Source organism: Microcaecilia unicolor, chromosome 8, assembly GCF_901765095.1.
Source record: "Microcaecilia unicolor chromosome 8, aMicUni1.1, whole genome shotgun sequence".
Lineage (NCBI taxonomy): Eukaryota > Metazoa > Chordata > Amphibia > Gymnophiona > Siphonopidae > Microcaecilia > Microcaecilia unicolor.
This window is the reverse complement of record NC_044038.1, coordinates 226,952,527-226,965,147: the sequence shown is the minus strand read 5'-3', so window position 1 is coordinate 226,965,147 and position 12,621 is coordinate 226,952,527. Positions and strand designations below refer to the sequence as shown.

General features: G+C 42.8%; 1 protein-coding gene across 2 annotated transcripts in view; it reads left to right on the top strand.

Moving 5' to 3' along the window:
• Positions 1-829: 829 nt before the first annotated feature.
• SLC35C2 (solute carrier family 35 member C2) overlaps positions 830-12,621 on the top strand; it is a 28,447-nt gene continuing 16,655 nt past the window's right edge. The window contains exons 1-3 of one of the 2 annotated variants that reach the window (XM_030211449.1): positions 830-1,426; positions 6,894-7,044; positions 11,083-11,146. In XM_030211449.1, coding sequence (XP_030067309.1) covers positions 1,307-1,426; positions 6,894-7,044; positions 11,083-11,146 — 335 coding nt within the window. In that variant the 5' untranslated portion in view covers positions 830-1,306. The remainder of the gene's footprint in view (positions 1,427-6,893; positions 7,045-11,082; positions 11,147-12,621) is intronic. The other variant, XM_030211448.1, reaches the window with a different exon arrangement.

The window sequence follows — 12,621 nt, the reverse complement described above, 5'->3', positions numbered from 1 at the left end:
ACCTGGCATATTGTAAAAAGTAATGCAGAACTGTACAAAAAAAAGTCACTCGGGACCTACAGCATATCTACAATGCCAGCACTAACTTCCCAAATTAACACTACCTACGGACCCTACCTAGGAAAAGGCTGCATTATAAATATTGTAGTGGGCCCTAGAACATCAATACACCTATTAGGAAAACTGAAAAAGCTAGGTTACTACAGATTGGTATATAGAAACTTCATCATGGTAACTGAATACTTGACCTCTGTCACATACCCAGGACACAGAACCTTCACCACATCTGGAATAGGTGACCACATACAGTGGAAACAGGAACCATGTAGATGAAAATCAAAATGAAACTCCCATAAAGCCAGATGCTGCATGCAGAGTAACAGAAAAGGGAGGAATGAGACAGATAGAGAACTAAGAGAAGATGAAGAACAAGCAAAGTTGAGAATTAAAAATCAAAGATTATTTAAATTTTGACAATAATAAGCCACCCTATCCTTTTTTTTTTTTTAACGTACCGCAACGGTAGTGCACCAACTCCTAAAACGCTCAAGAACTGTTGGATGTAATTATAAACAGCAAAGCCACCTAACTACATACTACACAACTGTTAATCAGTATCTTTTCCTAATGGGTCTTTGATTAGGGTTTCGTTGAACAGTTTTATTTCACTCAGGAATAGTGGGGGGTGCAGCTCATACTACCTAGTTTAAGGCGCCCTGATTTCTATAACCAGTTTGCCGCCTCATGTTTTCTAATGGTCCCCCAGCAGCTGAGGACCGGGTGCGCGACAACAATGCAGATCTAAATAGGCTTTAATAAGCGCAACAATAGGAAGCACAAATTAGATTGTGACGTCACAATAACTCAGCCAAGCGCTGGCTATTCTGTATCCTGTGTTGTTGGTTTTTTTTTTTTTTGCTCCTAGACCTGAGAAGAAGAATACCGAGTCTCTCTAGTCTTTGCTATAGCGTGCCACCACCACTCCCCTCTTCATAGTGCGCAATGGGAGGAGCAGCAGAGCAGAAGTGCTGCTGTGGTCGGAGGAGTTTGATCTGGGCTGCGTGCGGTTGCTTTTTCTAGTAGCGCTGCGGCCGCAGATGCTGGGTTACCCCAGTGGTCTCGCCTTTAGCCTTCGTGTCTTCTGCGGGCTGAGACCTTGAGGCTACAATCCGTGCATTGCTTACCGGGTTCAGAGTCCGTGGAGCGCCCGCTGTCTCCCTTTTCGGGACTTTGCTGATGAGCCCGGAGAGGATGTGAGGCTGCCAATCAAAGCGAGGAGGCGGAGCCAGCGCTGTGGTACCAACTAATGGGGAAAGGAAACGTCTGCTTGGCCTTCCTATGGAAGGGAATCCTGACGCTGGGATTGGTCGTTTTCTTCTACATCTTCTCCATTGGCATCACCTTCTACAATAAAAGGCTGCTGAGGGTAGGCCTGTGCGAAGGTGTCAGTGTGCTTTTTCAGCTGTGTGTTTGCTTGTTTCGTAATGGGTTGGTAGAAAAGGTGCAACCGTAGTTAGCCATAAGAATACAATCGGAAGCGAGCCAAGAAAAATCCGATCAAGGAAAGAAAAATGTAAAACAGAATGAAAATAAATCAGTAATTAGAAAAAAAAAAATAATAACGTGGCACTAGAAGTAATACAGGGTCATATAGATTTGATATTCCGCCTTTCTTGTGGGTACAACCAAAGCGGGTTACCTATATTATAAGCAGCAGGTACTGTAAAAACAAGAAGAAAGTAGCAAGTGATAAGGTTACTGGATGTGCACGTGTCACTAGAGCAGGCTCACCAGGTTCCAGTTGTGTGTGAAGCATGCAGCGGCTTGTCATTTTCGTCACATGGGTGGACATGAAGAGAACATGGCTGCAGCTTTATTATTAACAGAAGTGGTGGGATTTTTCATAACCCCAGTCAAAACTAAAGCTAACACTTTTCAAAAACCCTGCGTGCTGCCATCATATCCAAGCAAGTTGGTTTACTGGGTGATGATAAAGCTAATCTGAGATACGGTGCTGACCTGTGCTTTGCTGATAGGCTCCTTCTGGGCTCACACCTGTCCCAGAAGCTGGTAGAGCAAATAATCTTACGCATGCTGCAATGACACCTTGATTGATTCTCATTGTCTTGCATCATCCGGTCTTGTCTGGCAACAAATCTAGGACAATCTGGGTCCCCCTCACTTGCCCGCTTTCCCTTAATAAATATTTTCAATTTAGTGTCTATTTGGACGAAAATTTCCATTTATATTTTTTAAAAGCAGTGTCAATGTTATAAGCTGACTCATTTTGTGAAGGATAAGGGTCCTGTTATATAAGCAAGAAGGGGACTTGCCCTCACTTTCTAAAGAGCTGCAAAGACTTAGGGCTCTACATATCTCTCAGTTATCTTCTGAGGTAAGGCTTAATTGGAGGAGGACAAGAGACAACTTAATACTTTACTGACACACAGAGCGGAACATAATATACGTCTACAAAAATATTTATTTATTTATAGCATTTATATCCCACATTTTCCCACCCGCGGGCAGGCCCAATGTGGCTTACAACAGTAAAGGGCTGAAAAGGCATAGTTAATTTGACATAATCAAGTACATGGAAGTAGGAGTGATCAGTAAGTAATTACAGAGAAGGGGAGGGGTAAGAAAGTGGAGGATGTCATTAAGATAGGTACAATTCAACAGTTAGGGATGCAATCGATCAATTGTATAGATGGGGTAACAAAACTTGGAAACTTCTAGTTAGGCCAGTAGGACCTATAAAACAAAACATGTTGTAACTAACATAAAAGACAAAATGGGAGGAAGCTATACCTCTCACTAGGATAGTGCCTGCAGTTTGTTAGAGGCTGTTCTTAAAATTGAGATCTATTGTGTTATTCTGGTCATCATCTGAGGTCAGCTGAATTTTCAGGTGTTTTGAGGGGGTCACACTCGATAAATGTCTGGGAAGCACCCCAGGACTCGAAGTCCTTGTAGGTAGTGGGATAAGAGCTTAAAATTGGAACTGATTAAGCTGGTCTGATAAACCTAGGGATACAGGGGCCCTTTTACTAAGCCGTGGAAGCGTCTACGTGCGTCCAAAATGGAGTTAGCGCCCAAGTACCACGAGGCTCTTGTGATAATTTCATTTTTGGCGCGTGTACGAAATTTTTTTTAAAAGTTTCGGACACGCGTAGGTCATTACCGCCCGGATTCTTTCCCGCTAGGTCAATGGCTGGTGGTAAGGTCTCAGATCCAATGGATGCATGGCAATTTTGATTTTGCCGCACATCCATTTTCGGCAAAAAAAAGGCCTTTTGGGGGGGGGGGGGGGGAGGCTGTACAATAGGCATGCTGAAAAATGGATTGGCACTCCCAAAACCCGCACCTACACTACCGCAAGCCATTTTTTAGAGTGCCCTTGTTAAAGGACCCTGCAGTGAGCTGTTGGAGAGATGAGAATAAATCACTTAATAACAGAGGACAAAAGTTAAGTTTTTATTTATTCATTGTTATATTCCAGTTATCCAAAAACACGTTTTGTTTCAGTGTGGCTTACAATTATCGATTAGGAGAAGTTATAGTATGTGTTTTTTTTCATCCAGCTCAATTGTCAGCTTTTGTTTCCAGCAAGGGTATTTGGAAAGGGGGCATTAGGACACCTTCTCCAGAAATTATGGTTGAAGAACACTTGGAAGGTTGTATCTCTAGGACTGATGGTCTTGCTGCTTATTACCCTTTTCCCCCTTGGATTTTGGTCTTGGATCTCATCATATTTTGTAAATTTTAGTCATTTATTTATCCAGGGTATAATTCTCAATAGGTTGCTTAAAGTTAGATGCAGGGATGACACATACTATATAGTATTTAATGTGTAATTGATGTTATAGAATACAGTGTAAGTCCGCAGTTATGCACCTAACTTTAGACTCAAGAACTTAGGCTAGCTCAGGGACTGGTTTAAATTCTCGTGCATAACTGCTGTCAATTAGACACATAACTGATAGTATTCTAGAACCTGTACATGTAAGTGCAAGGCACACCCCCAACCCCGCCCACACTCTTCCCAGTGCACCAGCTAGGGGCAGTTACAAGCACAGCTGCAAATTTTAGTGCCGATTAGTCACTTATTAGTTTTTAACACCAATTAGCAGCTAATTTAATAAGTTACATGCATAACTGCACTATCCTATAAGTTGCTCATGCAACTTTGCACGCATGGAGGGGCATTTTCCATCAAAAGTTTGTCGGAATTTGAACGTTTTGCTAAAAATGTCCAAACATCGAGTAGTGAACATAGCCATTTATTAACCTGAAAATGTGTAACTTTTTGGTTTGAAAATCGCCTTTTTCTAGACGCTTTGTGCTTAGTGTTTTTCTTTTGGGACCATTTTTGGAAAAAATATGTCCAAGACAAAAATGCCCAAAAACCAGCCATTGGGATGTCTGGAAAGGGAAAGGGACTTGATATACCGCCTTTCTGTGGTTTTTGCAACTACATTCAGAGTGGTTTACATGGGTAAATACAGGTACTTATTTGTACCTAGGGCAATGGAGGGTTAAGTGACTTGCCCAGAGTCACAAGGAGGCCATCATTCTTAGTAGACTGGCCACAGAGACATTCCAGCTGGACCTTGTTTTTTTTTTAACTTGGGCATTCTTTGAAAAATGCCACTCTGTGTGTCAAATTGTGCATGCAAGTTTCTAGAATGAAGGAAATATATATATACTAGTAAATGTGGCCCATTTCGGAGAGCAATGAAATGGGCGCTAGTGAGGTTTTGTTGTTTTAGCGATTTTCGGGGGGGGGGGGGGGTTGGGTGAGTGACATACCGACAGCGTGTGGTCCCGTATCCTTGCATTATTGGAGGTCCTCGATCGGTGCTTCGTGCATGTGTAAGGTATTGGTGTGTGTCGTTCGGTAGCGTAGCATTGTGGGTGCTGTTTGATTGGTCCTCCGTGGCTCCGCCCTCGACGTCATGACGTTGTACGCGAGGGCGGGGCGGACAGTCATGGTTCCACTGCGATCTACACCATGACGGAAGTTGGAGTCGGAAAATGTTGCTTCATTAGAACGTTGGGGTTGCGAATTATGTCCGGAAGGGGCGTGGCTGAGGGCGTGTCTACTGAGTGAGGGTGAGTGGTGGTGACAGCCTAGGAGGGTGAGTGGTCCTGACAGCCTACCCTAGGAACAGTAGATTCAGTGCTTCACTGAACGTTGGAGGTGAGAATTATTTATATAGATATTTCTTTTTACTGTTTCTAATACTAGCCGTATTTCTTTGATGACTTTGCTATACAAGTGTTTTCTTGGTTTATAAAGTATAGAAAACATAAATTAAAAAGAAACACAACAGTAGGAGATGCAGGGAGTAGCCAGGATGTGAACTTGTAAGCAGGTTTCATAGGCTGCTTGCCAGCAAAAGCAAAAGAGCAGAGGTACTGCAGTGAGCTGGTGCCCTATGAGTTTTCCACAGGTGTTGAACTACGTTTAGCATTTTCCCCTGAAGTTTCAGTAGAGCAGACCTCATAAAATTCTGCTAATGTGCCTTGAATCCTAACCTGCTGTATTTCCCATTTTTCTGACCTTTTTCCAGTACCTTGACGCTGACCTGAATTGACCTCTGTGGTTTTAGTCTGGGGTCCCCAGAAAGTATAGCTAATATGCCTTACTAATAGTCTGCACTGGAGAATGACATGGGGACGGGGACAGATCTCACAGGGACGGTGACAAACTTTGTCCCCGTTTCATTTTCTACTTTGAAACCTGTTAATGAACTGGACTGTTTATGTTTGAGTGATGCAGACGACCATATTTTGATTTTTATTTGGAAAAACAAGCAAACATGCTGGCCACAACTAGCAGAATTTGCATGGGGGATCCTGTACAATTGGAAAAGGTGCAGCGAAGGGCGACTAAAATGATAGCGGGGATGGGACGACTTCCCTATGAAGAAAGACTAAGGAGGCTAGGGCTATTCAGCTTGGAGAAGAGACGGCTGAGGGGAGACATGATAGAGGTATATAAAATAATGAGTGGAGTGGAACAGGTGGATGTGAAGCGTCTGTTCACGCTTTCCAAAAATACTAGGACTAGGGGGCATGCGATTAAACTACAGTGTAGTAAATTTAAAACAAATCGGAGAAAATGTTTCTTCACCCAACGTGTAATTAAACTCTGGAATTCATTGCCGGAAAATGTGGTGAAGGCGGTTAGCTTAGCAGAGTTTAAAAAGGGGTTGGACGGTTTCCTAAAGGACAAGTCCATAAACCGCTACTAAAAGGACTTGGAAAAATCCAAAATCCCAGGAATAACATGTATAGAATGTTTGTACGTTTGGGAAGCTCACCAGGTGCCCTTGGCCTGGATTGGCCGCTGTCGTGGACAGGATGCTGGGCTCGATGGACCCTTGGTCTTTTCCCAGTATGGCATTACTTATGTACTTATGTACATTCCTGCTACCAGCACATCTTCTAAGAAGACAAGTTGCTCGTTTTTATTATTATTTTCTGTTTGCGATTTATAAACAGTTGCATAGCATACTTTAATAAAAAGATTTAAATATAAAATCATAAATGTTTCAGGCTTCTGCAGATGAGGATAGAGCCCATGGGGATGGAACAGGGACAGAACCTGCAGGAACGGGGTGGGGACGGAGACAGAACCTGTAGGGACGGGGTGGGGACGGAGACAGAACCTACAGGGACGGGGCCAAACTTTTGTCCCCGTGTCATTCTCCTTGCTGATCTAATCTGCCAGTTTTCTGGGTGCACTTCGGTGCTAATCTCTAGTTCTTTGTGTTTGGAATGGGGGGAGGGTTGGGGGGAAGCAGCAGAGGGAAAGGCTGCAGTGGCCTATTGCATGTTTCTGAGTTAACAGCCAGCTTTGTTCTCCTTTTATTCCTTACTCACAGAATTTTCATTTTCCTCTCTTCATGACCCTGGTGCACATGGCAATGATCTTTGTCATGTCTGCGGTAAGCAGAATAATAATGCAGTGTTGCACCAAGAGGTCAAGGGTTGTTCTGTCGTGGACCGAATACCTCAAAAGAGTAGCTCCAACCGGTAAGTTCAGTTCTGCTTTAGGAAAGGAGCTAGATTAATCTTTCATGTGTAAAGTGTACATTTAACTGTACTGCGTGAGTGAGCTTGAAAGAGGGCGAGGTTATAACAGTAAATATTACCCTTTATTAATCAAATTACACTGGCTTCCCATGCCTAGTGGTTAGGGTGGTGGACTTTGGTCCTGGGGAACTGAGTTCAATTCCCACTTCAGGCACAGGCAGCTCCTTGTGACTCTGGGCAAGTCACTTAACCCTCCATTGCCCCATGTAAGCCGCATTGAGCCTGCCATGAGTGGGGAAAGGGCGGGGTACAAATGTAACAAAAATAAAATAGATACTATTGGAGATTCTACATGGAATGTTGCTACTATTGGAGATTCTACATGGAATGTTGCTATTCCACTAGCTGAAACCACTTAAATCTCCACACCACAAAATCTTTGGTAAATATAATCACGCTCTTCACAAATCCAAAGATAAGAACTATGTGTGTGTGCAAACAGCTTGTCTAAAAAATGATAGTATTATATATTTAGTTTGTAGTTTTTTTATGTATATATATATATATATATTTTTTTTTAGGAGCCCTCGGAAGAAACCACTTTAAGGCAACTTCATAGTTTTATGCCTAGTAGCATAGTCTCTCTTCATTGGGTCATCCTTTTATATGACTATTTATAAATGCTGTTGCACAATTTAGGGGAAGCCTAAGTGGACTCCAACAGTAAGAAATACGAAGGGGCATTTAAGATAAGTTCTTCATTTCATCTATTTTTCATTAGAGCACGTATATATTTGAGCACCTTGTAGTGAGTGTTTGCAACAGCATTTATAAATAGTCATATAAAAGGATGACCCAATGAAGAGAGACTATGCCACTAGGCATAAAACTATGAAGTTGCCTTAAAGTGGTTTCTTCCGAGGGCTCCTAAAAAAAAAATATATATATATATACATAAAAAAACTACAAACTAAATATATAATACTATCATTTTTTAGACAAGCTGTTTGCACACACACATAGTTCTTATCTTTGGATTTGTGAAGAGAGCTATTCCACTAGCAACATTCCATGTAGAAGGCTGCGCAGGCTTCTGTTTCTGTGAGTCTGACATCCTGCATGTACGTGCAGGACGTCAGACTCGCAGAAGCAGAAGCCTGCGCGGCCACGCTGGTGATCCGCAAGGGCCGACGTCTACATGGAATGTTGCTAGTGGAATAGCAACATTCCATGTAGAATCTCAAATAGTAGCAACAGTGGAGGAGTGGCCTAGTGGTTAGGGTGGTGGACTTTGGAACTGAGGAACTGAGTTTGATTCCCGGCACGGGCAGCTCCTTGTGATTTTGGGCAAGTCACTTAACCCTCCATTGCCCCATGTAAGTCACATTGAGCCTGCCATGAGTGGGAAAGCACGGGGTACAAATGTAACAAAAATAAAATAGATACTATTGGAGATTCTACGTGGAATGTTGCTACTATTGGAGATTCTACATGGAATGTTGCTATTCCACTAGCAACATTCCATGTAGAAGGCTGCGCAGGCTTCTGTTTCTGTGAGTCTGACGTCCTGCATGTATGTGCAGGACGTCAGACTCGCAGAAACAGAAGCCTGCGCGGCCACGTTGGTGATCCGCAAGGGCCGACTTCTACATGGAATGTTGCTAGTGGACTAGCAACATTCCATGTAGAATCTCAAATAGTAGCAACAGTGGAGGAGTGGCCTAGTGGTTAGGGTGGTGGACTTTGGTCCTGGGGAACTGAGGAACTGAGTTGGATTCCCACTTCAGGCACAGGCAGCTCCTTGTGACTCTGGGCAAGTCACTTAACCCTCCATTGCCCCATGTAAGCCGCATTGAGCCTGCCATGAGTGGGAAAGCGCGGGGTACAAATGAAATAAAAAAAGCGAGAATCACCTTCAAATTATGTACCTTTATCTTTCAAATCCTAAATGGCACAGCTCCTGTCTATATGGTTCCATTAATAAACTTACCTCAAAGAAACAAAATATGAGGCAAGGAACTATCTCAGACTGCACCTCCCAAATTGCAAAAAAGTGATCTACCTGGGAACCAAATGGTGGAACTCCTTACCACCCAAAATAAAAAAACTTTACAGGAGTATACTAGATTCCGCAAAATCCTCAAATTGTTCTTATTCAAACAGACCCTCACAAAGAACAACCATATCTGAAACAACTAATTATTACCTGAATTGGTTATTACTCTATTTACTATTAACTTTCTCTTTGCTTCATGTACAATTTCTCATTCATAATAAGTTTTCTAAATGTTAAACATCCATAGCTATCCCAGTACATTTATGATATTGTATTGTAAAATTGGATTCTTACAGCAAATTACTTTCTTATGCATTATTCTTTGCTATGTTTCCAATACTGTTTATTGTAAGCCACATTGAACTCAAACTTGTTTGGGATAATGTGGAATATAAAAGTCACAAATACATAAATACCCGAAGGAAACATGCTGATGAGAAAAATGATGAGAACTAGGGTACACGAGTCACCCAGACTTTGCAGTTGAAATCAGATAAAAAGATGTGTATGTTCCCTCCTTTGACCCAAATGATCAGATCAGGGATGCCCAAAGCAGTCCTGGAGGAGCCCCAGCCAGTCAGGTTTTCAGGATTTACACATTGATTTGCATACACTGCTTTCTATCTCATGAATATTCATTGTGGATATGCTGAAACCTGACTGGCTGGGGCTCCCCCAGGACAGGTTTGGGAATCACTGGACTAGATCCATGGATGGTACCGGTTGTCTGTTTTATCTACTGTACTCGTATATACACACCTCATTTATGCTGCCTTCAAGTCTGAAAGCTATAGGAGATTAAATAATAATAATGGTAAAACCAGGGTTCAAGTATTAGAAGTCTGTAAATAGGGATGGGGTGAGAGGGGAAGTGGGCCAGGAGTCAGAAAAGACTGAAATGCAAGCATGAGGCATAGCCAGCAGTGGATAAATAGCCAGGAAACGTGGTATCAAGGTGAGAGTAGTGGAACAAACATGCTTGCCTACCCTGAGAGCTTAGTTGTAGCTGTGCAATATTACATTTGGAAATGAGAAAGAACAGACAAGCTAGGCCTGCTGTGAATCTGAATCCTGACAGCAAAACTGTCCAGTTCATGGATTAATGGGAGACTTTTACTTCTTTCACATTAAACTCTGGAATTTGTTGCCAGAGAATGTGGTAAAGGCGGTTAGCTTAGCAGGGTTTAAAAAAGGTTTGGACAGCTTCCTAAAGGAAAAGTCCATAGACCATTATTAAAATAGACTTGGGGAAAACCCACTGCTTATTTCTGGGATAAGCAACATTGAGGGTCCCAGAAAGCAACAAGGCAAAATCCAACGTGGAAAACAAACCAGCAGATCAGTATAATATCCAAAAAGACTTTATTGAGGATACCGTGTATGAAACAAATGCCCGACGCAGCCCTATTGTTGGGCGAAACACGGCCTGTGTCGGGCATTTGTTTCATACACGGTATCCTTAATAAAGTCTTTTTGGATATTATACTGATCTGCTGGGATAAGCAACATAAATGTTTTGTACTTTTTTGGGATCTTGCTAGGTATTTGTGATCTGGATTGGCCACTATTGGAAACAGGATGCTGGGCTTGATGGACCTTTGGTCTGTCCCAGTATGGCAACACTTATGTACTTGGGATTCTGAATGGAATCTTGGTACTCTTTGGGGTTCTACATGGAATGTTGCTACACTTTGAAATTCTGCATGGAATCTTGTTATTCTTTAGAATTCTAGAATCTTGCTACTCTTTGGGGTTCTACATAGAATGTTGCTACTATTTAGGTTTCTGCCAGGTACTTGTGACCTGGATTGGCCACTGTTGGAAACAGGATGCTGGGCTTGATGGACCTTTGGTCTGTCCCAGTATGGCAATACTTATGTACTTATGTATATGACTGTACAGCACTAGATCTCTCTTCTTTGAGTTTTATTAATATTTCTTTAAATCTCAATTATCCTACTTTTTTTTTTTTTGCGTTTTAGCTTTGGCGACTGCACTGGACATTGGACTATCAAACTGGAGTTTCCTGTACATCACCGTCTCCCTGTGAGTGACAGTGGCATTCTTGTCTGGTAGTTTCCTCCCTCCTACAGGCAGAGCTGGCTCGATTTTTGTGATAAGTAATAAAGGGGATAAAGGTGGACTATCCAGAAGTAGGCCTAAAAATGACAGCAAGGCCAGATAAATCCAGTTGACATTTGGATTGGGTGACTGAGCAATTAGAACAGGGGAAAGAGTTCATTCATTTCAGTAAGGTTGTTGACATGAGGCTTATGTTTAAGTCATTTTTATTGGCAAAGACAAAATTATAACGACCTTTCAATGAGAATACAAAAGCAATAATACCAACCATTGATCTAGTATCACTAAGTAGTTTTTGATTTCTTCCCCTCCACCCCCCCCCCCCCCACACCGAACAGACACCCCTTATGAATACCATAATTCCCAACACTTTACAACTCAACATAGTTGTCTTTAAAATATCAGAGTATAGACATGAGGCTTATAAGCAAGGTGACAAACCTGGGAGCGATTCCTGTGGTGGTGAACTGGTTTGAAAACTGAGCGAATCAAAGGCAACACAGAGCTTACTCTGAGGAGAGGATGGTGACCAGTGCAGTGCCATGGGCTCATTCTTACTGCTTGCTGATTGTTCATAATATTCACATTATAGATATTGTATAGGAGTAGGAAGAAAAGGTTTTATTGTCTTATAGGTGACATTAAGCTTGTAGAATGGTTGACACACCAGTGGGAGTGAAAAAAAAGAGAGAGATTTTGACAAGACTTTGACAGCTAAGATTTAAGGAGTCAATTTTCAAAAACATTTCAGCGCCTAAAATGTAGACCTGCAATTCATTTCCCTAGATTTAGCAATGGAAATGACTTTTTTTTCCCTCCTCTGCACTAACTCCACCCATGTAGGCTTCTAAATTTGGAGGCTGAGTCCTTGTCTTTCTTCATAGAGATTGACTGAGTAGGGTTACCATATGTCCGGATTTACCGGGACATGTCCGGGCAACCGGGTGGGTTTTGCCAATCTGCACGTTTGTCCAGAAATCCGGGCAAATGGGCAGATTGCTAGCCTCTCCTCCCCTTACTACTGCCCTGGTGGTCTAGTGACCTCTTCCGCCTTTGAGGCAGGAAAGAGCCCCCTCTTTCCTGCCCGGAGCGCTGCCCTGCATGCATCCTTCCTGTTGGTGATCTCGCGAGGTCACTTCAACTCTCGGCAGCCATTTTGAATAGGCGCCGAGATCACCAACAGGAAGGATGTATGCAGGGCAGCGCTCCGGGCAGGAAAGAGGGGGCTCTTTCCTGCCCCGAAGAGGTCACTAGACCACCAGGGCAGTAGTAAGGTAAGGGGAGGGGGTGACGGGGAGTGGGGGTGATGGGGTATGTGATGGGGGAGGGGAAAATGTGATGGGATGGAACGAGGGCGTGAAAGGGGTGGGGTGTGAAAGGGGGTGGGGTGTGTGGTGGGGCGGGGCATGTGTTCTCCTTTTTGGGGGACAAAATATGGT